We start from the raw sequence: 27,941 nt of genomic DNA on the forward strand, positions 1-27,941 counted from the left end.
GATTGAAATGGGGCACTAATAGTGGTACACTCCTCTAATCCCAGAACTCAGCTTGGGAGGCTTTGATGCAGGAAGAGTGCAAACTCAAGGCCAGCCTGGGCTATAAAGTGAGACCCTGTCAATATATATACTTGCTTCTAATGCTTGACTTCAACCCTGTATATTAGAGAAAAACCCACTGTAATAAGATTAGCCTTGTCAAGCACTGTCCCTGTGTCCACCAGGTGGTGAAGGGGGGCGGGGAAGTCTCTCAGTTATTCCTTGCGTTGTCCCAGCGGCCATAGCCCTCTCTTTCCCCTGGCTCCTCCCTGCTCTCATGCTCAAAGTAGGCCTCTTCTTCTTCTTCCTCCCGGATCACCTTCATCAGCTCCAAAAAGGAGGGTAGTGGGCCCTCATCCTTCAGCTCCCGCAGCCGGCACCAGAGAACATTGTTAAGGTTGGCTCCGGCCATGACCTGCTCCAGACGTACCTGGTCAGCAATGTTCCGGGGAATAGCCCGTTTTTCCACAGCTCTCCGGAGCAGAGTTTCCAGCCGGAGCACGTAGGCTGAGATTTTCTCCCCTTCTCGCTGATACGTCTTTAGGTATTTTACCTGCGCGGACCTACGGCTCTCCAGGCTCCCAAACACCTGCTTAAAGGCCTCCAGACACTCTTCTACACTGATGGAAGCATTGTCTGCCTGGACAATGTGCATGAGGTCCAGGGCGGGGCCACGAAGACTCTCCATCACCCACCTTTTCTTTTCGGCCTCAGGGATGGGCCACTCTTTGGCTATCTCAGTGGCCTGTTCCAACCAGACCTCGAAAGACTCCTCCTCCGGGGCAGGGTCTGGGCTCCCAGAGAACACTCGGAGCTTACAGTACTTCACAGGCAGCAGGGGCCTTGGAGCGTGAACCATTGCCTGCCCCACCAAGTGGGCCAGTAACTCAGGGGATGTGCAGGCTGTGGTAGCCGGAGACACTCCCTGCTGCTTAAGGGCTCGGAACATCCCGGCTACCGTCTGCCCTTCTTTTTCTAGAAACAGGTTCAGTCTCTGGAGAAACTCAGTGTCCTGGTTAGGGGTCTTAAAGATCACTTTCCAGACGCCCCCCTTTCCCTGCACCTCACTGGGGACCACAGACATATCTGTGTCCTCCGTGAGTTCCAGTAAGACAGCGTTGGTGTTGTCTTGCTTCTGGAATAGCTTCCCTAGCAGGCGGTAGTTGCCCACACACTTTAGCGCCTCCTGCAGGACCGCCTGGATCTCTTGCTCATCACAGTCCACTGGTATGCCTGTCACCATCAATGCCTTCTGCTCATCTACACTCATGATCTCGCACCAACCCTCCAGCAGGGCCACTGCCATCGTCCCAGGCTATGCTTTTACACTTAGGCCTGGCCCGACTCACTCCCCCGAGCAGCTCAAAGCCTTGTGGATCAACGCTTTGTCCTTTGACTTAGTCTCAAGAACCAGGCGCTTCCGTGTGTCTTCAGACCCACGGCAAGTTTGATGGGCACTAACTACAGTTACCAGTCCTGTGGCTCTGCAGTGGGTTCGCTGCTTGTTCTTTCTGAGAGCCGGGGGCAGCTGAGTGGCGCTGATTCTTGTCACTGTGAGGCACCCGGAACAACTGCTTTTCTCATCATCTCCTGCTTACTGTCACTTTGGTTCTCTCCAGTCAGTGGGGAGGTGGCTTCCACTCTAGCTCAAACCTCTGGAGAGTCACACAGCAAGATGGTGAGGATGCCTAGGGAAACAGAGGTTCATTTTTACTACACAGACCTCTACTTCCCAGGACACACCCACATTCTAGTTTGGAATGGAACTAGGGTGGACTAAAGGCTATGACTCCCACTGCACCTGTGTCTACCCACTCTCTTGAACAGTCTTCTTTGCTTATGTACCCTTTCCCTGTGTGGACCAGGGTAGAACTTAAGTCCTGTCTCTCCATCCTAAAGCCCCATCAGTGGGTGGGATTCAAGACCTTTACCAGTTGAAAGATAAGATTATTAGGAGACATAGTTAAATACCTGTTTATGTTCCTCAAGAATCAAGGAGCCATGTATTCAGTTTCCAGCTCAGGAAAATGTCTCCCACTTCTATATAGTAGTCTGTATGTGTCTTCACTTCAGCCAAATCGAGCTGTCCTGTTATACACAAACATGAATAATGCGTTTTTAGGCCTAAAATCTAGTAATAATTATTAATGCATATATTAAAAATATAACAGTTCAGTAAAGCATGGAAAAACATGACAGACCTGCACAATTTGATGGAACATCCTAAATAAGACAGTTGCTATATTTTAGCGAAGAAAAACCCCATCTAGTTCTGGGGTTGCTCCTCAGTCCAAAGAGTACTTGCCTAGTGTACATGCAGGAAGCCGGGAGTTCAATTTCCAGCACCACGTAAACGGGGCTTGGTGGTACATGCCTGTAATCCCAGCACGTGAGAGGTGGAGGCAGGAGTATCGGGAATTTAAGATCATTCTTGACCACATATGGAGTTTGAGGCCAGCCTGGGCTACATGAGAACCATCTTTAAAAACAACTTCAACTGCACCGTGTGTGGTGGCACCCCCAGCATTTGCGGAGATGAGGCAGGAGGATTGCAAATTTGTAGTCAGTCTGGGCCTCATAGGGAAATCTTGGCTCAAAAGGAGAAGAAAAAGATATAAACAGAACTAAATGGAATCATTCAAACATTTAAAAATAATTTTTAATGGGTATAACAGAGAAAAGTCAAATCTCAGAAAAATAAGTGTACTTTGGAGTTAGGAATCAGTCCTCTTTTGCTGTGTCTAGCATGGCTTTTAAGTGTTACACTGGTAAGTTACCAACCCAAGTCTTCCTGTGGTGCTTTTAGTGAAAATGGGCCCCATAGCTCATGTCTTCAAATGCTTGGTCCTTAGTTGGTGTAAGTGTCTAGGAAGGAATTTGGAGATGTGTCACTGGGGGGTAGGAGCTGAAATTTCAAAATCCCACACCAATCCCACTGTCAATCTCTGCGCCTTGTGTTTGTGGATCAGATGCGAGCTCTCAGCCACTGCTCCAGCACGATGCCTGCATGCCCGCTGCCATGCTCCCAGCCATGGTGGCCATGATCTTGCTCTCTGAGGCTGTGAGCTCCCATTCAATGCTTTCTTCTATAAGTTGCCTTGGTCATGGTACTTTGCCACAGAGGTTGAAAAGTAACTAAGACACTTCCTGCATTTAAATTTGACTGGGTCATTGAGAGAAAGGCAAAAAGCAAAAAACATACCCACTACCAAGTGGAGTGTCCACAGGCAACTTGCTCTGCAGGGAAAGGGGGACCTATGGATGTAAAGGAGTGGTCCCTGTGACAGCATGGTCACTTACTCACGGGGATGCCTTCCCAACAGGCTGGACATCACAGAGTGCACTTATGCAAGCTAAGATATCCACAGTGTCACCAGACCACATGTATTCTTTTTTTAAAATAATTTTATGTGCATTGGTATTTTGCTTGCATATATGTCTGTGTGAGGGTGTTGAATCCTGTGGAAATGGAGTTACAGACAGTTAGGAGACGCCATGTGGGTGCTGGGGAAATGAACCTGGGACCTCTGGAAGAGCAGTCAGTGCTCTTAACCACTGAGCCATCTCTCCAGCCCCAGGCTGTGCATTCTTATGAAGTCACTGTGGCACGCCAGCTGCGGTATTGAAATGTGATCCTTGGTGGTGCCTCCTAGAGACCTTTGTGGAGTGTACATTAGGATACCACAGCCATTTCTCCCTTTAGCCTGAACGTTTCCCATCAGCCTGAGGGAGGCCCTATGCCGCAGATGCTGGCCATAACTAAGGCAGGAGCTGCCTCACTCAGAAGCAGCTTCAGTCTTTCTGGGAGGGGCTAAAAGTGCCAGAAGCCGGAGGACAAGATGCTGCCTTGCCCTGTGCCTGGGAGCATAGGGACCTGGAACTCCAGACCAACCCAGGCCTGAGATCTTCTTGTAAAATAGGGAGTGAACTTCCTTCTCTTGGTGTATTTGGAGGAATCAGAAGTGTAAAGGGCACCGGAGGGGCTAAGAGTGACACTCTAGTTGGTAGAGCGCTTGCCACCATGCATGAGACCTTGAGTTAGATAAGCCAGGCCAAGTGGCACGTGCCCATTATCCCAACACTTAAGAGCTGAAGGCAGGAGGACCAGAAGTTCAAGAGCATCCTTGGCTACTTAGGGAGTTTGAGGTCAACCTGGGGTTACATACAGGACCTTGTCTCAAAAACAACAAAAACAGCCAAACAAAGGCACCAAATGCCTAGGTCCCCAGAAAAATTGTCGTGCTAAAGTTGGCTAGCTTTTGAGGCCTTTTACCTACAAGAGATGGCCTTAAAACAAAAACAGAAAACCCCAAGTGTCTGGAGAGATTGCTCTGTGGTCAAAGCACAGGTTTGGTTCCTAGCACCCATATGGTGGCTCACAACCTCCTGCAACTTTAGTTCCAGGGGATCTGACACTTTCTTCTGGCCTACAAGGGCGCAGGCATGCATGTGATGCATGTACATATATTCAGGCAAAACACACACACACACACACAAATAATGAAAATTACCCCCCCCCCCCAATTTAAGACCCCCAAGTGAAACACCCTTGATGTACAAGGGCCATGAAGGAAATGTTTAGATGTGGAAGAACACAAGCTTTTTGTATTTTTCTCATACAAAGGGGTGCCACAAGAGCCAGGCTCCAGGGATCAAAGACCCTGCTTGAATCCAACCTGACATATGACCTTAGGCATAGCCCCTCGTCCTAACTTGGAAGGCCAGAAGGACCAAATGCTTTGGTGAAGCATTGGAAATTTTAGTGGAAGCTTTTGTTAAAATTCCAAATGCATCGGGTGCTAATGTTCAAAGGGTCACATATGGTGCTCTCAGCTCCTACATAAGTTCGGGGTGGGGTGTGTGTGTGTGTGTGTGTGTGTGTGTGTGTTTATGAACTGTGATTCTCCATCCATCAAGGTATCTCCGGCAACTGGGGGCGTTGGTATCCACATACAATCCTTCCCTAAGCAAAGGCTGACAATGGAACTGATTTCTTGGTCACACCACCCTGTGAGAATACACTGCAGCGAACTGTCTCTCATAGACCAAACCCTTTTTCCTTAGTGAGCATGCTCAGATCTCCCTCCAGGGTCCCTAAAGGATGGGCAACACTTCTGCTGGTTTCAACCACTCTGGAAAAACAGAGGGGGCTTAAATCCACCAGAAACAGGACCACAGGTTGGGAATAAGCGAGGAAGGACCCAAGATTAGAGTGCGGGCTGGAAAAGCCTCCAAGCTGGGGACCGTGACTGGACCGCGCGTGCACACACGCGCGCGCGCACACGCGCAAGCACACACACGTACACACATGCTCAAATCTTTACACACTTTGGCTGCGCATAATTCACAGCATGTGATCCTCCCCTAAACCGTGATCGAGCTCTACCCTTAGCGCAAAGCGCTGCCGCCCTAGAGAAACAGCATCTGGCAGCCGCGGGGCTCTGGCGCAGTGTGCAACAGGGGCGGGGGAGCTAGGCGGGACGCCCTGAAAACAAGATGTGTCTGGAGTGGGCTCAGTTTGCTCAGTTCCCAACCATTTTGGATGGTGGTGGTGGTAACTAGGTGTGTGTGTGTGTGTGTGTGTGTGTGTGTGTGTGTGTGTTGGGAGATGCCAAATCCGGACCCTCCTGGGCCTTTTCTGGGGCTTTCAGATAATGTTGAGGGTCCTCAGTCTCTATGTTGAGGCGCAGTGCTGCGATCCGCAACCTGCATTCTCCTCTAGGCCCCCAAGCACCACAGGCCTACATCTTTCTCCGGGTCATTCCTCCCTCTCGCTACGCCCCTCTGCTTTCTTCGTCCCCGCCATGTTGTGAGCCCCACCTTCTAACCGCAGCAGCTGCAAGCAGCAAGAATATCCTCCTTTTTCCTCTGCTCCTTGAAATCTTCCCCCTGACAACCCCCGCCCCCCATCCAGGTCGTGGGTAAACTGAAGCTTTGGTGTCAGGTACTTGCGTGTCTGGGACCAGCCCTTGCTGTTTCCAGGATCACCCCTCCCCAGGGCCTGCAGGCTTGACCCTAGGTTCCCCCAACCCTCAGCCCTCACCCAGGGACAGGGGAGCTCCAGAGCCACCTAAGCAATGCAGCGAGGCAGGTGGAGGAGAGGGACTCAGGGTTAGGTTCTGCACCCTCCAATCCTCGCCCAGCTGTAGCTGTTCGACACTCACCCTGGCGCCGAGAGCGGTCTGCCGGGCGGCCGCTGCGCATCCATTAGCGGGTGGAGTGACCGCTTCACTTCCGGAGCGCGGGCTCCGGGTGTCCCCCACCCCCTTGTACCCTCCCTTCTTCGTCCCCTCCTTCCCTCTCCCCTCCCTCCTGATCGCGCGTTCAGCCCGCCCCGCCCCGCCCCGCGTTGCCGGGAACTGGCATCCTCTGCCGCAGCGACCGCCCGCCCAGATCCAACTTTGCCGCTCGCTCGGAGGTGGCGCGGCGGCGCCGGGGGGCGTGGGCAGGGAGGGAGAAAGCAGGGTCAGGAGGAGGGACCGGGAGGGGTGGGTCGCCGGCTCGCCAGCCCTCCATCCTTTCTGTGCACCTTGCGGTAGGCAGGGAGCGGCAGCAGCGGCGGCGGCGACGAGGGGCTACTGCACACCCAGCCAGGGAGACTTAGGGAACCACGGACGGACGGAGAGGACCCTCCCCAGCGCCCCCGAGTCATGGCCGAGAGAAAGCAATCTGGGAAGGCTGCAGAGGACGAAGAGGTCCCTGCCTTTTTTAAAAACCTGGGCTCGGGCAGTCCCAAGCCCCGGCAGAAATTCTGCGGCATGTTCTGCCCGGTGGAAGGGTCCTCGGAGAACAAGACCATCGATTTCGATTCGCTTTCGGTGGGCCGGGGCTCGGGGCAGGTGGTGGCTCAGCAGCGGGATGTCGCCCACTTGGGCCCGGACCCGCACCGGCAGAGCCGGCGTGCCAGCGGGGAGCCATCTGTTGAATCGGGCCGGAAGGTGGAGATCCGGCGGGCCTCGGGCAAGGAAGCCCTGCAGAACATCTACGATCAGGTTGGTATGGGAGGGTGGGGACGGAAAGTGGGGCTGAACCCTGGCATCTCGCGGAGGACCGAGCATCCCCGCGTGGTGGCCGGCACGCGGCGCTTGGAGCTCTGCCTCCCGCATCTGCACGCGCACCGCGCCCTGCCCGCCCCTTCACCGCTCAGGGTGCGGCGAGGCACGGGTTCGCCGGTGGGCGTCTCAGCGCCCACAAAGGCTGCCCTCGCCTCCTTATGCCTGGGAGGTGGGGAACCCGCGTCAGGGACCAGCTGATCCCTGAGCTAGAGGCGACGAGTGGCGATTGGGGTGGACCACTGTGCTGTTCTTAAATCCTCCCGGGCGGCATCCGATTGCAGCTGTGGCTCAGTGCCCCACCCTTTTTTGATGCAGCTCAAAGAGCGCAGTGGAGGGCTGCAGTGAAGGCCAGAGGACTTCCCTGGTGTTGAAGGGGGAAGAGGCTCACAGGACTCCTCAGAGTGGCAAGGTCTCCGCCTTGGGAGCGCTTCTCACCAGGGTCCTGTGCTCTGAGGTCAGGACCACGGCCAGCGCCCTGAGCCTGTCACCAGTGCCTGGACTGGGTTCACAACCAGTAAAGAGTCAGGGAGGCCGTGATGTCACCAAGAAAAGCTAGATAGCCCATGTGCAGAACAAAGTTCTGCTAAGTGTCTCGGCAAGGGCTTCCCAGAGTGCTTCCCCAGCGCTGTTTGGGAGGCACTTTGGGAATGGGGAGAGACTACGTGGGTTATATTCAAAGAGCCAAAAAGGAAAGGGAAAAGAGGATGGGAGGGGAAGACTTGCATTTGAAGACAAGACTCCCTGATTGTGTTAGTGTTGAGACAAAGAAGGCTAGTTTGGTTAGTTATCCGCGGTCATAGAAAATGTTTAACATGGTCCAGTAAATTCCCGCAGTGCACATTTCAAATCCACCCGTCTTTCCACACACATTTTCCTTCGTTACAGGGCAACATTTATGCTCGTGTATTTTTTCACAGCTTTAATGTCTCAATTGATCATTTACAGTGCACAGTGCCTTAATACTCGATTGCTGTTTCTCTCCCATGCCCGCGGTGAAGATAAGAAACCAGCCTATGAATGACTTTATACTGAATTCCCACGTGCCTTCCCTTCCAGGGCGGAAGGTTAGTCCTAAAGGTGCTTCCATTCAGACAGCCACTGGAGAAATTGGGGGCAGTTTGTGACTCACTGCGGGGCTTGCCTAGAATTCTGGTTGTATGCTACAGAGAAAGCCTCAGAGAGCATCTCTGGGGGCAATGGTTGGGGTCCGTTTCCCAACACAGCAGAGTGTTCGAGTTTTTGACTTTCCTAGAATCACTTCTAGCAAAAAAAAAAAAAATTACTTAATTTACACTCACCCACCCATCCTCTGGTTGTTAAATTTATATTACACTAAGAGGCAACTGGAATCTAAATCCAAAAAGCTTGTTTTGTTCCAAGTGATCAATTGAACTAAAAAGTTTCTTCTTTCTTTTCTTTCCTTTTTGCTCTTTTTTTGCTCTTTCTTCTTTCCTTTTCCTTTCTTTCCTTCTTTTTTGAGACAGAATCTCTCTCTGTAGTTGAGACTGGACTTGTACTCAGACAATCCCAGTGCCTCCTGGGTGCTGGGATTACAGATGTGAGTCACCATGATCAACAGCTCCATCTATCTTCTATCTATCTATCTATCTATCTATCTATCTATCTATCTATCTATCTATCTATCCTTTCTTTCTTTTGTGGTGCTGGAGCCTGAACCCAGGGACTAGTGTGTGCTAAACAATTGTTCCATTACTGAGGTACATCCCTAACCCAAATGTTTCAATATTGTACCTTATGCTGAAAACAGGGTAAGTATAAAATGAGTCCTTATGGGAGTATGTTGGTGAAAGTCAAGACCACATAGCACAGGGGTTGAGCAAGCACTCTCAAGTCAGACATATTATAATGGGTCATTCCAACAGCCTGGAGGGAACAGAACCACATCTGGAGAGTCCATAAGCAAACACGTAAAGATGGCAGATGAGATGACCCCTGTGTAACAAAGGCAGCTTCACTGGCTGGGTGATCAGGGGTGATTGTGGGAACACACCCTAAATTGAACAGAAACTCTAAATTGCAAATCTAGGGAACATGATGGAGGAGGCAATTTGAAGATGAAAATTAGGGCCAAATCCCTAATTTTAACCCCTACAAACCCATCTCTGCCTCACTTTCCTGGTTGTTAGCTTTAGAGGTTCATTCTGGCTCAGCCTTTCTGCAGTCCTCTGTCGTTCATTTATCACAAAAGAGGCATTCCTGCGGGATTTTGTCATTTATAACTAGGGACAGTTACCCAGCTTGGTGCTTACAATGTATGAATTTTTCATGGTTCACAAGAGGATGTGCATATATGTATAACGATGGTGACAGAAAGCACAGTTAGTTGGCTCATTGTTTTGACAGAATCAGTGGTCATTATTTAGGGTCATTACACTCATGAGGGAGAGTGTCTCCAGGCTTTCAGGGAATTCTTCTAGAAGCTCTGGCACAGAGGAGGGTGGGTGGGTTGGGTTATGCTCCATTCTCCTCCCTTGAATCTTTGTTTGTAAGGGGTCTTAAGAATGGTCAGAGTTGCCAGGCATGACGGCACACACTAATCCAGCATTGTGGAGGCAGAGGAAGGTGGACCTCAGTGCATTCAAGGGCAGTCTGGGCTACATCGTGAGTTCTAGGTCAGCCAGGGCTGCTTAGCAAGGTCCTGGGGAGAGAGAGAGAGAGAGAGAGAGAGAGAGAGAGAGAGAGAGAGAGAGAGAGAGAGAGAGAGAAAGAGAGAGAGAGAGAGAGAATCTAATCTCTTTGAGGGCACACACACAATGACATTGGGAGTCCCTATCAAACCATACATCATAAAGATCTACCTCCCTGAGGATCCAGGCTTCACATACAAACCTTTGGAGGACACTCAGTGCTTAGCCATGGTGGTTGCCGACTTGCCAGTCTTCGAGCCCCACCGTTTCTCCTGGGATCCTTCTCTTCCACTGGAGATACGGTTAGGTCAGAAACGTTCTCTCATCCTGGGATGCTGGATGCTGAATCCTTTTCAAAGAACTTCCAGGCCCATTTGTGCAGACCTCAGAGGTAGGGAAGTAACTGTCCTCAGGTCCAGGGCAAATGCCAGTGAGTGGGCTCTGTAGACCTCTGCTAAGCTTGACTCAAACATATCCCCTGAGATACTTGCTGGAAACTTACTTCTCCGTGCAGTCCTATGCTGGGAAGTGAGGCCGGCGGGAGTAGCCTCCTCTTATGCTGTCAGCACTGATGACACAAGAGCCCGAGACTCTTTGAGTTGCGTCGCTTTTCCTCTTTTGCCAATGTGACGCTTTCTACCATGTCACATGGCAATGGTGTACAACCTCAGTCTTAGACTTCCCAGCTTCTAGATTCCATCACCAAATGGAATTCTTGTCTAGGACTGGGGAGATGGCTCAGTCAGTAAAGGGCTTGATGTACAAGCCTGAGGCCTGAGTGAATCCCCAGTGCCAGCATAGACACCTGGGTATGGGCTGGGCATGGTGAACTGCACTTGGGAGAGTCGGGCAAACCTCTGTGAGTTCAAGGCCAGGCTATTCTATGTAATATATTCCAGATCAGCCTTGGCTACACAGTAAGATGCTGTCACAAATCAAAGCAGTGTTTTGTGGCGGTGTGTGTTGGTAATCTCAGAACTGGGGAGAAACAGTTGGGAAGATCCCTGTGGCTTACAGCCAGCTGCCCCAGTCAAAGCAGCAAGCCCTAGGGCTCAGTAGGAGGCTTGTCTCAATAAACAATATAGATGCCTCCTGAAAGGATGCCTGAGGCCAACCTCTGGCTTCCACACACATGTGCATACACATACAGTCACAATATATGATCATGCATGCATATCTGAACACATACATGTAAATAAATACATAATAAGATAAAAATAAAGAACAAGGAAAATGTCTTTGTTATAAGTTACCCAATTCAGGCATTCTGTTACAGTAACACATAAAATGGATCCAGACAGTCACCACGTCTATACAATGCTTTCTCATATTTCTTTCCATCTTAGATCCATATCCCCTCTCCCCGAATTGACTATTCCCCAGCCCTAGGTTCCCAGTGTTCCACAACACCATCCCTACCCCATCCTCCTAGGGTGCCCCTTCTTCCTCCAAAGGGCACCATGTTCTAAATTCCCTCTCTTCCCCCTTGTCCTCCCCTCTTCCATTCAACCTTCCCAAATCTTACCTACAGAGAAATCCTGATGGTTACATTTTCCACACCTGTGTAAGTGGCGAATAACCAAGCTGTCCTTTGAGATTCTTGTGCGATGACAGATGTGTAGTGGAGGTTTGTCTGGGAACCTAGAACTAGGCCAATAACTTGATGCTCTTAGTGGTCCTCCTGCCTCAGCCTCCCCAGTGCTGGGATTTTGTCTCTACTTTCAGCTTTCACCTGGGTTCTGCGGGTCGGTTTGCAAGCTTCCATAAGCTAGCTGCCTTGCCATGGCGTCTCTTCACAACAACAAAACAGCAAATAAGAGAGTCACATGATCTCCAGCTCTTAGCCAACTGAGCCATCTCCCCAGTCTTCTTCCTAAAGGTTTTTATAATTCTTTAAATTATAACAAATCATTAGTAACTTAAAGATCCTTGTTCAGCTGGTAGAGGTGCAATGAACAAATTAATTGCAGGAGGCGGGGCAAAGGAGCGAAAGGTCGAGCTCAGATGAGACAAGATTCCCCAGCCTTTTGCCTAAGTTGAGTGAAAGTCTGCTGGCTAACAGGCTGTAGCCATCTCTACAGTAGCTCAAAAGGAAGGTAATGGCCATTGCTTTACCACAGGCAAGATCCACCCCCAACTGTTTGGAAGTTAAAGTCCATGGTTCCATGCTGGGCTGAACTACTGTTGTAGACCTGACAACAGCAGGCAGCTCTTCTTAGGTGGCCTTTGGTACCAGAGTCCCTTTCTACTTCCTTGAGAAAGGAGGGAGAGTCCAAATTGACCATGGCTTGAATGTTACCTGTGTTGTGTCTTTACCTTGATTGCCAGAGCTCAAAGGAGACCTTAGTCATTTGAGCCCCAAAGAAAGGACGCCACCCCTCGACCTAAGGTGGCAGTCCTGTGACTCAGGTTCCACTTCTCTTGATTCCCCTCTAACCCTAGCCTTGGTACTATCCAGGTATGTTGGCACATGCCTGCAATTCCAGGGCTGGGGAAGTAGAGGCAGGAGAATGAGGAGTTTGCGGTCAGCCTTGGCCATGTGGTATATAAGTCTAACTTGGAATTATGAGACCCTGTTTCAGACCAGCGAGATGTCTCAGTGGGGAATGGTACTTGCTGTCAAGCCTGACAGCCTCAGTTTGATCCCTAGAACCCACACGGTGGAAGAGAGAAGCAGCTCCTGCAAGTTGTCCTCTGGCTTCCATGTTTGCCATGGCTCACACATCTATTCATATACACAATAAATGAATGTAATTGAAAAAGTTTTGAAAAGAGACCCTATCTCTATGACTCACGATATTGTCGCATGTCCAACTAGGAATGTGCTCCAAATAGGGAAATGTATAACCTTCTAAAGAAAAGCTAACAAGCAAGCAAGCAAACCCAAACAGACCAAAAACTCATCCCATGACTTAGAAATCACCTCCTGACTCTCAGCTGCCACTTTCCATGCTAGAGTCTCCGTTGCAGGGCATGCAGCCGCCTCGCTTGGAAGCCTTCCCTTTGACAGATGTGCCGTCACCTTCCTGAAACCAAAGCCGTGGAGATCCACTGCTGTTTACTGACCTGACTGCGGAGGCCTTGTTAGTCTGGGAAGCTCATGGATGCGGCTTCGGATGGAGATGTCCTAATGTGCCCTGCGTTTCTTCTAAATTGTTTTGCAGCTCGGGGCCATAGTGTGTTGTGAACTTCAAGGTGTGATTCACTTCTGCTGGTGGAGTAACTTCCATCTCACCGAACACCATAGCTTTATGGGGCACGCCTGGCAGCAATGTTTGTGTGCTCTATTTTATTAATCCGACGTTGACTATGAAATCTATGCTACTGTGACCCTTACCTTGCTAAGGAAGTTAAAAGCAACGTTCTAACGAAGAGTCAAGGGTGGGGTTTGAACCCAGAACTAGGCAGCTGAGAACTTCTTAATCACTAAGATGTACTGAATTGCTCCCTGCCCCCAGTTATTTGAGACAGGGTCTCATTCTGTAGAAAGCTGGCCTGGGGCTCACTGCATAGACTAGGCTACTTTTGAACTCCTGGCAATCCTCCTGCCTCTACTTCAGAAGTACTAGGAGTAAGGCTGTATACCGTCAGGCGTGGCTCTGAGTTACTTTTCATATTCACCATTTCTTACCCATTTCTGAAAGAACAATGATTGCAAGCATGCTCTGAGTGACACGTATTTGTTACTATGCACGCTTCAATGTCATTCATCAAATGGACCATTGATTAGTCTTTATGAATGTGCCCATAACGAATGAAATCCTGTCCATTGATTTTTAAACACAGGAAGCATCTCCGGCTACCACCGGGACACAGGCCAAGCCTGAACAGCCTGGACGATGCCCTTCCTAAGATCAGAGCTCTGTGAAGACAGGGTATCCTTTCCGATCGCTGTCAGTCATTGTCTAAGGCAGCTGGGACAGCTGGGACAGATGACAATAGACTAAGCTGCTGGAACTCCAGGCTTTCGTTCTCACAGCCCTTATCTGGGGAGGAAGAAATGCTTCATACTCCTGCTGTGGTGGAGGGAGCAGGCTCTCTGTCACAAGGACACTCATCTCACCACGCAGTTCCCCCTTTACGATCTCGCGTCTTCCAGAAGTCTCACCTTGTGATGCAGTCTTGGGGATTAGGGTTTTTAACCTATGGATAGTTGAGAGGACACCTGCATGGAATCCTCAACAGTCACATTAGCAGAGAGGGAGGTCTTGTAAAAGCAGTGACAGGTGGCTGCCAGACACTTAAGCTGTTTGCAGGAAGAAGCTTGGTGGCCTAGGCCCCAAACCCCACACAGGTGGTTCCTTACACGGGTCAGAGCTTCTCAGTTGAGGGAGAGAACCTGACCTTGAAGAGCCAAAATCTGGCCTTAAGTAGAGGACTTTATCTTGAAGGTGCTTCTGGGTGTGCTTTTGAACAAACACATGGCACACGTGGGCTGGGATTCCTGGAGAACTGTCTGGTAGCGAGAAGGCTGCGGAAGGAGACAGGAAGACCTCAGGGCTGTGTGACCTGGGCAGCCCTTTGATCTTGAGCTGCCATTGAGTGAGCCCATCCCTCAAGGCTTCCTTCCTCATGTCCACTGAAGGATCAGAAAGGAAAGCCACCCTGCTCCTAGATGTTTTTTTTATAGCATAAAAGTTGCACTTTTTACAATTTGGTGCATGCCACCATATCTGCCTAATTCCAAACACTTTCATCACCCTCAGACTAAACCTTGTGCCCAGTAAGTAGACACTTCTGTTAGACCCTCTGCCAAACATGCATCTGTGTTTATGTCTGTGTGGATTTGCCTTTTCTGAACGTTTCTTGTCCAGAGTCAAACGATATGTGGCCATTTGTTTCTTCCTTATCTTAACGAGTGCGTATTGTTGAGATTCACACTGTAGTGTGTGCGCGCGCGCGCGCGTGTGTGTGTGTGTGTGTGTGTGTGTGTGTGTGTGTTCCTTTTACTGGCTGAGTAATATGCCCCATTTTGTATGCTTTTCCATTTGTCCCTTAATGGGCACTGGGGACATTTCCAGATTTTGGCAATTCGGAGTAATTTGGTGATTCACAGTCATCTCAAGAGAGAACCATGTTCTCCATTTTCTTGGATTCCACCTAGGAGTGGAGTTCCTGGGCTCTGTGGTAATTCTAGGTTCGGCCATTTTAGACCCAACCACACTCCTTTACATTTTCTGTCCTGCAGAGTGTAAGGGTCTCCACTTCTGCACAGTCTTTCCAAGACTGATTATCTCTCTTTCTGTGAGTTTGTGGGCTCTCTTGGTGGCTTTATCCCCATTCCCAGTAACATACCGCTGTGCTTGCTGGGTGTTCATGCATCTGTCTAAGCATCTGTCTGTTTTTAAGTTTGTTTCCTTGTCTTGTTGTTGAATGATAAGAATTCTTTATATAGCATTGATTCTGCCTCTTTATCGGATGGATAACGATTTTTTATTGCTAGTTCTGGGTATCAAACCTAGGACTTCGCATGACAGCCAATCTCTCCGTCCCTCAGCTGTCCTTTCAGCTCTGGTAGATGGTTTCCGATAATATTTTCTCCCTTTTTTTGGTTATTTCTCACTTTTTCAAAGATTTGGTTTTATTTTTATTTACGATCATGTGTGTGTGTCTGTGTCTCTCTGTATGCATCACCTGTGATGTGTCTGTGCCTCTCTGTGTGTGCATCACGTGTGCCTGTGACCTCAGAGCTCAGGAGAGGATGCCAGATCTCCTGGAACTGGCATTACAACTGCTGGTTATGAGCTGCCCTCATGGTTGCTGGGAACCAAACCTTGGTCCTCTGGAAGAGCAGCTGGTGTTCAAATAGGATGTAGAAATATAATAAGTTTATTTGCTTAGCCATCTTAACCTCAGAGCCATCTCTCCAGCCCCGTTTTTGTTTTTTTTTGTTTGTTTGTTTTTATGTTTTTAAAATAGTATTCTTGGAGGAACAAAGTTTCTAATTTTAATTAAGTTCAACTTACCTCTCCTTTTCTGCTTCTGTTTTTGTTGCACCATTCCTCACTGTGCTTAGGACTACAGAACTGTCTGAAATCTATGCTGGAGCTTAGGGCGCCCTCCTGTGGTTACAGTCATATTACCAAGTCCCCAGGGAGCCTTGAAATTCATTTACAATAGCTAGCTGGGTGGCCCCCAGAGTTTTTTTTTTGCTCAGAATAATGAGCCTTCCATTTTCTGATCCTGTTCATATAAAAAAGACTCATTCATTTTTCCTGCAATAAAGGCATATCTAATTATATAATTATGAAAATATTTAATATATACAGTAGATTTAATAGAATCGAAATTTTAACGTGTGCATATAAACTTCTACTTAAGAATGTGGAAAAGCTGCTTTCCAAGCAAACTGCTTTGGAATGCCAGGGGTGGCACTGAGGAACAGTGACCAACGAGTGGAATTTAAAACTATGGAATTTGGAAAACTGCATTCACTGATTTTTTTTTTCCCTGTTGGAGCAAAACACAAATAACACAAATTTCGCCATCTTAACGACGTAGGTGTGCAGTTCAGAGATAAGTGTAAACATCTGTTTGCTCGTTCATCCGAACTCTTTGCAGTTGGCAGAGCTGAAGCTTTGTCCTCACCACGCTACCGTTCTCCTGCACAACCCCGACCCCCAGGACTTGGCAGCCCTAGTTCTGGTCTCTAAAATCTCAGCACTGTAGGTGTGTCCTTTCTGCACTGTTTCTTTCCTGTGATGACCGGCTGCTTTCATTCACCGCGACAATTTCAGGGAACACCTATGTTACAGCATGGGCAGAACTGCCTTCTTTTGGCTGATGCTATTTCATTGCTAAAATACAATGCTTCTTCTCATGCTGCTGGGATCAAAGCCAGGCCCTTGCATGAGCTAGGTAAGCACCTTCCACAGAGCTATACCCCAGCCTCCACATTCTGTACGTCCGTTCATTCACCTGTGGACATGCTGAGTTGTTATGAATGTGGTATCGAAAATGCCTCTTTGAGCTCCTGATTTCAGTTCTTCTGAGTATCTACCCAGAGGTGGAGTTGCTGCTTTGATAACACTGCTTTACCTAAATTTTTTATTTCTTATAAGACAGGGTCTCGTATAGTCCATAGAGAGCTTTGAACTCACTATGTAGCTGAAGATGACCTTGAATTTTGGGACCCTCCTGCCTCTGCATCCTGAGTGCTAAAATCATGGACATTCAATGTATGCAGCTGGGGATGGAACCCAAGACTTCCTTTGGAAGAGCAGTCAATGCTCTGAATGGCTGAACCATCTCCGGGCCTTTGCTTTTTATGTGTATATCTCTGTGTGTCTCTGTATGTGTGTACTAGTGCATTGCCCAAGGAGAGCAGAGGCAAAGGATCCCCTGAGAGCTTGAGTTTCAGGTGGAGTCACTCAATGTCGGTGCTAGGGGATAGAATTTAGGTTCTCTGCAAAAGCAGTATGTGCTCTTAACTGTTGAACCATCTAATTAGCCCCTCCTTAATTTCTTGAGAGACCACACAATGGTTTCCACAGTAGGTATGCTGTTTTATCAGCAGAGCAAAAGGCTTCTATTTTCCCACTTCTTGTACCTTTTAAAATCTTCTCCCTCCCTCTCTCCCTCCCTCCCTCCCTCTGTCCCTCCCTCCCTCCCTCCCTCCCTCTGTCCCTTCCTCCCTCCCTCCTTCCCTCCCTCTCTTCTCCCTCCCTCCCTCCTTCCCTCCCTCCCTCCCTCTCTTCTTCCTCCCTTCCTCTCTTCTCCCTCCCTCCCTCCCTCCCTCCCTCCCTCCCTTCTTCCCTCCCTCTTCTTCTTCCTCACATCTCTTCTTCCTCCTGCTCCACCTCTTCATCCTCCTCATTTGAAATGAAGTCTCACTGTGTTGTAAACTCTGTCCCCAAACACTTGGGCCCAAGTGATTCTCTTGCCTCTGCCTCCCAAGCAGGAGGCAGTACAGGTGTATACCAATATGCCTTGCTGTTTTTGCTTTTGTTTTGATAGTTGCTGTCTTAGTGGGTGTGAAGTGGTATCTGGTTGTAGATTTGATTGGCATTTCCCTAATGGCATGCCTGGTGGGATTGTTATGTTCCTGCTTCCTGGCCCTTTGTATGTGTTCTCTAGAGAAATATCTGTTCTCACCCTTGACTGCTTTTTTTGAGTTGGATGGAACAATTACTGTGTGATAGGATATGTCCATGTACTGTTAGTAAGCACAGACACATGATTTACCAATATTTTCACCCTTCTATAGCTTTCTTCTTCACTGTATTGCTTATGTTCTTTGGTACAGGGAAGTTATAAAGTCAATTTTGGTTTTGGCAGCCACATGACAAGATGACCTTAGATGACTGATAGAGGCGACGTTTGGAGTAGAACGTGAACGTACCACCACCTAGAATCTCTGAGGAAGAGAGCCCTCACGGGGAATCATTTAGATGAGGCTGGCTTGTGAGCATGGCTGTGGGGGAGCGTCTTGACTGTTCATTGATGTTGGAAGATCCAGTCCATTAGGTGGCACCATTCCCTTTGCAGAGGGGTTCCCGTTCTCTTTTACTCCCACACTCCCTCCAAGGTCTCAAACAACCCAAGCTGGCCTCGAGCCAGCTATGTAGTTGAAGATAATCCTGAACTCCTGATCTTACTGCTTCCACTTCCCAAGCGCATCACCATGCCTGGCTTGTAGTTTTCATCTCAGCGTAGTGTTAAAACCAGGATTGGTGCAATGGATTCCATTCTCTGGTTTCTGTTTTAGAACAATCCTTTGTCTTTCTCTGTAAGTCACAGTCCATCCCATCCACCCTTCCTCATCTCCCGACCCATCTTTCTTCAAGGCCCAAATGAGATTTCCAGGCAGGATCTGCTTTACCTCCTGACCTTGGGCTTGTCCACCAGCAGAGAGCTCCACCATCAATGCACAGCCGCCACCACTGAGGATCAGTTGCAGCACACCAGCAAAGGTATCTTTATAATAGCAATAACTTACAATAACAATTCTCACAATAACCTCTAATTGCTCGGTGATATTTTTAGTTACATCCCAGTTGAGTATAGTCTGAGTTATCATGGAGCATTTAATCATCAATCGCCGAATGGAATTATTCAGGTTTAGAACCGTCCAGAGCAATATGGAACTATAAAGCTTCCTAGGCTGTCTTAGGGTTTCTAGTGCTATAATGAAACACCATAACCAAAAAGCAAGCTGTGGAGGAAGGGGTATTGGGCTTACACTTCCACACTGTGGTCCATCACTAAAGGAGGACAGGGCAGGAACCTGGAGGCAGGAGCTGGTGCAGAGCCATGGAGGGGTGCTGCTTACTGGCTTTCTCCACATGGCTTGCTCAGCCTGCTTTCTTAAAGGACCCAGGACCACCTGTCCGGGGATAGCACCACCCATAATGGTCTGGGACCTCTCCTATCAATCACTAATTAAGAAAATTATCTAGCCGGGTGATGGTGGCGCACGCCTTTAATCCCAGCAGAGGCAGAGGCAGAGGCAGGCAGATCTCTGTGAGTTCGAGACCAGCCTGGTCTACAAGAGCTAGTTCCAGGACAGGCTCTAAAGCCACAGAGAAACCCTGTCTCGAAAAACCAAAAAAAAAAAAAAAAAAAAAAAAAAGAAAGAAAGAAAGAAAGAAAGAAAGAAAGAAAATTATCTATAGGCAGACCCATAGCCCAGTATCATGGAGATATTTTCTCATTTGAGGTTTCCTCTTCTCAGATGACTATAGTTTGTGTCAAGTTGACATAATCTAACCAGCATACAGGACAAATAAGTTTCTGGGCACTCCTTCCCCAACTTTTTAAACTCAGTCTTTAACTAGTGGGTTCCTTCATGACATTGTCATTCATGTGTACCATTGCACCTTGCTTATATTTATATTTTCTCCCCCTCTTTCTGGTTTCTGGATGGTTTTAGGTTAGTTAGGATGTAAATAATATAACATTGTTTTTATTGGAAGTCGGTTGAATCCATAGGGTGGAACCTACTGAGTCAGAAAGCCACGCTCTGAGTCCCAGGACAAGGACATTTAACATTATTCTAGGTATTATCCGGGAGGCCCTCACATGTGACTGTGCATTTAAAACTTTTTATTCTCTATGTGAGCCCACGTGTATGATCACTTATACCAAGGCATATAAATATGAGGGTCAGAAACCAACTTGCTGGAGTTGGTTCTCTCCTCCTATTATGTGGGTCCTGGGTAGCTAGACTTGATGGAAGTCACTTTTAGCCTGCTGAACCATCTCATTGGCCCTAGGACCATTTATTTTAGACTCCCATCAGCTATTCCTGAGTGCATCCATTCCCATGACTTTACCATTGCCTGATAGTAAACTTTAAGTACCTGCCAGTAATGTGAGTTATGGAACTCCTGGAATTTTCTTTCCCCCATTGGGTTTTCAAGACAGGGTTTCTTTTGTGTAACAGCCCTAGCTGTCCTGGAACTAGTTCTGTAGAACAGGTTGGCCTCGAACTCAAGTAGATCCACCTGCCTCTGCCTTCCAAGTGCTGGAATTAAAGGCATGTGCCATCACCACCTGGCTCTTTCCTTGTATAAAAAAGACTTATTTTAGTGATGTGTGTGTGTGGCGTGTGTGTGTGTGTGTGTGTGTGTGTGTGTGTGTGTGTGTATGTGCGTGTATGTACAGAGATCCCTCGGAGCTGGAGTTATAGGTGTTTGTGAGACGGGAGTGCTGGGGTCTGAATTCAGATCCTCTGACAGAGCAGTATGCACTTCTAACTGCTGAACCAGGGCTCCAGGATCTCTCATAATTATTGTTTGCCTTTTCCCTGCTGCTTGGGAGTTGAGCATCTTTTCATATGGTGCCTGGTTATTCATGGCCTTTCTCTGGTGAACTGAGTATTTATAATCTGTTCCCATTTTCCTGTGGGGAGGAGGCTTGTCTTTTTACTGTTGCTCTGTGAGCGTTGTGTATGTATTTTGGATACCACGGCTCACTCTTCAGCCTACTCCGCTGTGGCTTGTGTCTCTGCCCTAACTTGTCAAGGTCACGGCACTCCCACGCGGTGAATTCAGCAGACCCACCCCACTGTTGTCACATTGGATAGCCCAGCATTGTGTGACCATGCTGTATCTGTTCATTTTCTCTTTGCCGTGACAAAAATCCCTGACAGAGCAATTTAAGGAAGGAAAGGCTTGTTTTGGCTCACAGTTTCAAGGGCACAGTCCGTGCTGGTGGGGCAGGCCCAGCAGCAGGAGCTTGTGGTAACTGGTCACTTTGTATCCACAGGCAGTAAGCAAAAAGAGTCTCCCTTTTACTCAGCCAGGGATCCCAGTGAATGGAAAACCCCACTCACATTCAGGAAGGGCCTTCCTTCCCCAGCTAAACCTTTGTGGAAATGCCCTCATAGACAGACCCCTTCTGCCATGGGGATGGGAAACAAAGAAACATTACTAAGACTTAATAGTAGCAATGGTGGGTTTTCTTTGGGGGGTATTTTGAGAAAATGCCTGAGATAGGAAGTTTCTCATACCTGGAGACTGGACAGAGAGAAGGGTGGTCCACCACCCCATAGAGGTTAGGGGACGTCATCTGGGGTGGGATGAAGACACATGTTTCTGAGTTAGAGAACTTTGAGAGAGTTTCTGAGTTAGCAAACTTTGGACGGTGACCGCAGCTGGGGTCGAGTATGGTGACTTGACTCATTCTGGATGGTGACAGCAGCAGGGACTTCTATGGCAGCTTGGCTTAGCCATCATTTAGCTCCAACCAGCAGATGCTGGGTGTGGTTTCGCAGAGGGAGACAGAGGCCTGGGATGCTTTAGGTTACTTATTGAGGTGATGTAAGGTGATTGGATGGGTAAAGTTTTGAGTTTGGTGCCTGCAAGTTTGGAGCCAGAAGTTCTAGTCTGTGTGAAGAGGAGGAGGACACAGGGACCAGTGTGCAGGTTCATCGACACTCATTTTATACCTTTAGGAAACATGTTCCAGGCTGGAGAAATGGCTCAGAGGTTAAGAACTCTGGCTGCTCTTCCAGAGGTACTGAGTTCAGTTCCCAGCAACCACATGGTGACTCACAACCAGAGGCAGAACACTGTGCACATCATAAATAAATCTTTTAAAAAATGTGAAAGAGAGAGACATGTTCTGACTTCCACCAAGCTACATACTTGGTCCTCTGCCAGCTCCATCTCTTCTGTTGCCTTGCCTGCTAGCCTTTCATACCTTCAGGTCTCAGGGTTTTTTTTTTTTTTATGTCTTTAAAAATTGCTGAGGGCTTGTCTACGTGGACTTGTGTCCACATTTCAGGTTAGAAAGTAAGGCTAGGAACTAAGAAAGCATTCTTATTAATTTATTAAAAATAATCATAGGCTTAATAAGAAGAGTAAATCCATTAAAATAAATAATAAGCCCAATAATAAATTGAATTATTTAAATAATAATTGAGACTATTTGAAAAACAAAAATAAGCTGGGCGGTGGTGGTGCACACTTTGATATCAGCACTTGGGAGGCAGAGGCAGATGGATCTTTGTGAGTTTGAGGCCAGCCTGGTCTACAAAACAAGTTCCAGGACTGTCAGGGCTACACAGAGAAATCTTGTCTTAAAAAACAAAGCAAAATAAACAAACAAAAAAGAGAAGAAAAAGAAACAAAAATAGCTACAAGCTCCTACCATTGAGGCAGAGCTTGCAGGCGTCTAGAGACAGATGTTGTAGCCATCATGGACAACAGATCGGTGGGTTCTCAAAACACCCACAATAGAACTACCAGAGGGAATGGGGTATGGTCTGGGAGGATCCCCCATCCAGAAGGTCCAAGTTGTAGGAAGACTTGGAGGAGTTGGCTAGGAGGCTCCAGAGAGGAGTTCTAGGCAGAAGACAATCTCAATGAAGGGTTATTTAGAACACGTGAGCTCAGACGGGTTGTATGTCTGCAGTACCGAGTCAGGGGGAATGGTTGCAGGAATGGCATGGTCTCAGCAGGGTTTTGTCAGCCGTCCTGAAATGCAGGCACTGAACTTCTGAAGGTGGAGACTCAGTGCAGGAGAGTAGCGTGGTAGACCTGAGCTTCTCAAAGGACCCCTGTGGACAATGGTGGAAGCGAAGACCTGCAGGAGGTTCTGTGACAAGTCACACATGAGATGGCAATGACCAGGGCCTGTGGGAGGGAGGGAGCGGGCTCCGAAGGCAGGAGCTGGTGGGAGATCCTGGTGGGGAAGGCTGTGAGAGAGAGTGGATGTGGCCGTCTCTCTGCTCCTCCTTTGGCTAAAGTGAGATTCCCAGCCTCAGGGAGCAGGAGGGGAGGGGTGGCCGGAAGAGAGCAGATGACTTTGCCACAGGCGTTCTGAGCACGTGGTACCTGAGGGACATTTATGTGGGTGTCACATACTGGCTTTGAGTGAGGGAAGGTGACTTTAAAGCCAAAGATAGCTCCAGATTGAGAGCAGTCAAATATCAAATTCAATGTGTCTGTCAAGAAATGAAGAAAAAGAAGTTTTCTGAGCACCAAGATTAAAATGCCAAGGCTGAGCGTAAGTAAAGGGGCTGTCAGAACCAGCTTCCAGGCCCATGTCAGGCTCCGTGTCGTTATAACAAAATAGCTGAGGCTGTTGGGAATATTTTTTTTCTTTTGACTGAACATGAGTCTTTATTGGCCACAGCTACTTGAGGGGGATGAAGCGGGAGGAGTGGGTGGCACCGATGCCAGGCGGGCCGTGCTTCACTGGCTTGTAGGTAATGGAGAACTCGCCCAGGTAGTGGCCAATCATCTCCGGCTTGATCTCCACCTGGTTAAAGGTCTTGCCGTCGTACACGCCCACCATGCTCCCCACCATCTCGGGCAGGATGAGCCTGTCCCGCAGGTGGGTCTTCACCACCTCGGGCTTCTCCATGGGCAGTGCCTCCTTCTTGGCCTTTCTCAGGCGCTTGAGCAGCGAGTGCTGCTTCCGCCACTGGCCGCAGTTGAGGCGCCGCCTCTGTGCCTCTGCCCGGCGCTGTAGAGCTGCATCAGCACTACTGTAGGACGCGTCCAGCAGCTGGTCCAGGTCCACGCCCCGTTAGGTGAACTTGCAGAAGGTCCGCTTCTTCTTCTGTTCCACTTCGTGCTCCACTTCGGCCATCTTGGCGGCGACTCAGAAAAGTTGTTGGGCATATTTTTAATTTTTCTGTTTGCTGTCTTGTTTGTTTGGTTAGTTAAGGTCGTCCTTGGATTCACTGTGTACCAGAGGTCTGCATTGCGCTTCTGAGTTCTTCCCCCCACCTCCCAAGTACTAGGACCACAGGCATGTGCTACCACATCTGACTTGAAGAGTTTATAAAAAGACACCTCCTTTCTCCTAGCTAGAGAAGCTGGAAGTTCAAGAGTTAGGCGTTGGCATCTGCTCAGGGCACTTCTGCTGTGTCCCCACAGAATGGGCAAAGTGGCAGTGACCTCTGTATGGTTAGCCCTGGCTGACAACCCAAAGAATTAACCATCACGGTGATATCAACCCATTTATGAATGTGGGACTCTCGTGACCCAACCACGCCCCGCCTCCCAGTTTTGCTGTGTTGGGGTTAATTCTCATCAACTTTGGGAGACCCATTCAGGCCACAACAGTGGCAGGAAGCCAGAAGGAAAAGGCAGAGGGAGCTGTGGAAGCAGGTGATGGGGCCTGAGAGAGAACATAGGGCTGGTTCAGCATAGTGGGAAGGAGCTCAAGGCTTAGAGATGCTTTTAAAAGGTCCTGATGCGACTTCCCCAGGCAGTGCAGGGACTGCCTTCTGATCTGCCAAAACCTGCAGGAGATAATCCCAGAAGCCATCTGGAGACCAAAACGGAGATGGGGTGCCATTGGTATGGAAGGGCTACTAGAAGCCTTGAACAGAAAAGACCACCCAGAGATAGCATGGGCTGGCTGAATAGAGTTAGCGGGACTGTGGGGGAATGCGCCATCCTTAGTTGGAGTGTGGGGGAGACAGTCCTGAAGACACGCAGGAGAATGGTCAACGCACAGGGAGTGACTCTGTGGTTGAAGGAGCACAGAGGTGCAGGATGGCTGACAGTATCCAAGGCAGAGGAAGATGAAGGAGGAGGAGACCGCAATCCTCCCTCCCCCACTGGCCGCTCCGTGTGGGTCTTAGCATGACTGTCTCCATAGAGCAGCATGGGTGGTGGAAACTCTCATGGACTGTGAGGTGGGAGGGGTCAGGCGGGAGAGTAGGGGCAGGTTAGGATTTTCAGGGCCATTCAAGGAAGGCAGGTGGGTCATTAGGGAAGGTCCCATGCATTCATATATCCCTCTGTTGTGGGACAGATGGGATCTTTGGCCACATTTTATAGTGAGGACTGGTCCTGGTCACATTGTATAGTAAGGAGAGGTCCCAGGGGTGGTCAGAACAATGGAGATGAGGATATAGCTCCCTGATAAGGAGGATTCTGGCTTTCGGTGCTGAGGCAGGCATGGCTTTGAGGATGAAGAAGGCATGGGGTTTGAGTTTGAGGGCAGAACTCTCAGGTTACATCTTTTTGGTGCCATTTATATAGAGAGGAGGAGGAGGGTAGGGTCTTCTCCAAGGGCAAGTTGGGCAGAATAACTTCTGGAGACAGCTGACTTTTGGTAAAAGCCTATTTTAATTGAGATACAATCCACATACCTTAAAAATATTCTAGAGTGTTTTTTAAATACATGCTTATTCCTTGAATATATAATTTTTCCTCTTAAAATCTGTCTGTCTATCATCTATCTCTGTCTGTCTGTCTATATAATCTATCTGTCTATTGAGATAGGATCTCTCTAAGCAGTCATAGCTATCCTGGAATTCTCAATGTAGACCAGGCTGGCCTCAAACTCACAGCGATCATCTGTCTCTTCCTCTTGGGTGCTTCAATTAAAGGCATGCACCACCATGCCTGGTCTTTCTTTTAAAAATGTAAATTAGCACACAAGGTCTTAGTTATGATTATGACATTTTCAAACAAAGTGCATCTTAGTGGGCATCCTCCCTACACTCTGAGCCCTGTCCTCCCACGCCCCCCTCACATCCTCCCCACCCTATGCCTTTCATGTCTCGCATGTTCCTTTCCACCCCACATTCTTCCTTATTTCCAGCTATCCTCTTCTCTTCGTGTCCTTCCTGGTTTTCTTAAGCTTCACCTGCATTTACACCCTTTTGTGCCTTATGGACTAGAAATTGTATATGACGTGCGGTTTTAATCTTTTTTGGGCTTGGGTCACCTCACTTAAAATTATACTTTCCAAATCTATCCATTTTCCTCTAAATTTCGTAATTTTATCATCTTTACAGCGGACCACAGTTTCATTGTGTGTGTGTGTGTGTGTGAATATATTTTCAGTAGCCCTTCACCAGCTGATGGGCACCTAGGCATTTTCCATTTCTTTGCTGTCATAGAGCAGCAATGAACACAGAGATGTGCAAGAATCAGGAATGGCGTCCTTTGGATATAAAGCGCTCATCTTGAATGTGTGTGGCTCAGTAGCGTTTACTGTCTTCATAGGCTGTGCACCACAATCAAATATTTACCAAACATTTTCGTCACTCCCCACCCTGACCAAAAGGCCCATCAGAAAGTCCCTCTTTCCTCCATTAGTGCCTCTGCCAGTTAGTAATTCTGTCTCTGCCGCTATGGATTTGTTCATTCTGGAGATTTTATTCATATGGAAAAAAAAGCATGATTCAGCCTTTGGCGATGGGCTTCTCTCCCTGTGCCTAGCATTTCAAGGGCAACCTGTGCAGCGTGTGTCAGTAGTCTGTTCCTTCCTACAGGGCTGCACAGTATTACGTTGTGTTGATGTGCACAGCTGTAACACTGCATGACAGAGCGCAGTCTGAGAACTGTGTTGCCGAGCGTGTGGAGGTTTGAATAAGAATGGCACCCATTGGTTCATCTATCTGAATGCTTAGTCACCCGGGAACGGCACCGTTTGAAAGGATTAGAAGGAGTAGCAGGTATAACCTTGTTGGAGTAGGTGTGGTTTTGTTGGAGGAAGTGTGTGGGGATGGGCTTTGAGGTTTCAAAAGCCCGTGTCAAGCCTCTCTCTGCCTGCTGCCTGCAGATCAGGACGTGGCTCTTAGCTACTGTTCTGTCACCGTGTGTGCACCATGTGTGCACTGTGCTCCCCACCATGGTGACAGCGAACTAAGCCTCCTTACTGAGACTGTGAGCAAGCCCCCAGTTAAACGCGTTCTTTTATAAGAATTGGCTTGGCTGTAGTGTTTCTTCACAGCAATAGAGCAGTGACCAAGACACCGTGTGGCCTTGTCGTTGTTGAAATATTGTAGAGCAGTGTTTCTGTGAGCAACCTTCCCCCATCACTTAGGATAAGGACAGTGTGTGAGATGCCCGATCTGTGCTGGTAGAACCAGTTATCACAGACTCATAACTTCAATAGTGAATATTTATTTCTCATGGATGTCTGAGACCAGATGCCATCGTGACTGGGTTCTGGTCAGGGTGCTCTTCCTGGCCACAGGCAGTCAGCTTCTAGCATCCTGACATGACAGAGTACATGCTAGCTCTATGTTCTTTTTTAAATGAAGGCACTCACTCCATTCATGAGGGCTCCATCCTCATGAAATAATGACCTCCCAAAGACTCTGCCTCTAGATATCATCACACAGGGACGAATTTCAACAAAGTAAGAATCTGAGGGACAAACATCAAGTCCACAATGTTGAAGTTGTTTTGAGGATTAAATGTATAATATATGAAGTTTTGGGGTAAAGAGCTGAAGTATAGTTTTTAAAAAAAAACTCCTATAGCCCCAGCACTGGGGGGCCTGAGGCAGGAGGATTATGAGTTGTTTGAAGCCAGCCTGGTTTATATTGTGAGACTTTTTGTCAAAAAAGAAAAAGCAACAATAAGAAAAAGTTAGCTTTTACCCCTTAAGGATCTTTATTGATTGATTGATTGATTGATTGATTGTGCAATGTGTATCTGTGTATGGGTACAGGCCATACACTGTCTGGAGGTCAGAGGTCAGCTTGTGGGACTCAGTCCTATCCTTTTGCTGTGTGGATACTGGGGGGGGGGTCAAACTCAGGTTATTGGGTAAGGGCCTTTACCTGCTGACCCATCTCATCGGCCCCCATGCTATGTTTTTGGTCTGTTTATGCAAAACATAATGTGATATTTGGATTTCCGTTTCAGATCATTTTTATGAATTGGATGTGCAGCATTAGTAAACGTTCCTAGTCACTTCCCCCCATCTGAATTATACATGTGGTGTATTTTTAAAAGTAAATTTTTAGGTGATTGGGCATAAACAGTGTGTGTGT

General features: G+C 48.3%; 2 protein-coding genes and 1 pseudogene across 2 annotated transcripts in view; 1 reads left to right on the plus strand and 2 right to left on the minus strand.

Moving 5' to 3' along the window:
- Nucleotides 1-250: 250 nt before the first annotated feature.
- On the minus strand, nucleotides 251-1,345 carry Pnma2 (PNMA family member 2). Its single transcript, XM_038309644.1, has one exon. The coding sequence runs from the start codon at nucleotides 1,343-1,345 to the stop codon at nucleotides 251-253; it is 1,095 nt and encodes a 364-aa protein (XP_038165572.1).
- A 5,344-nt stretch (nucleotides 1,346-6,689) lies between these two features.
- The window catches only part of Dpysl2 (dihydropyrimidinase like 2), a 103,247-nt gene continuing 81,995 nt past the window's right edge, over nucleotides 6,690-27,941 (plus strand). Inside the window, exon 1 of the mRNA XM_038309919.1 lies at nucleotides 6,690-7,031. Within this exon, the coding sequence (XP_038165847.1) occupies nucleotides 6,690-7,031 (342 nt within the window). The remainder of the gene's footprint in view (nucleotides 7,032-27,941) is intronic.
- LOC119800285 lies at nucleotides 23,324-27,755 on the minus strand (annotated as a pseudogene).

Source organism: Arvicola amphibius, chromosome 13 (assembly GCF_903992535.2).
Source record: "Arvicola amphibius chromosome 13, mArvAmp1.2, whole genome shotgun sequence".
Taxonomy (NCBI): Eukaryota; Metazoa; Chordata; class Mammalia; order Rodentia; family Cricetidae; genus Arvicola; species Arvicola amphibius.

Coding starts and splice junctions, on each gene's coding strand:
- Pnma2 (XM_038309644.1), bottom strand. CDS start 1,345: ATGGCAGTGGCCCTGCTGGAGGGTTGGTGCGAGATCATGAGTGTAGAT.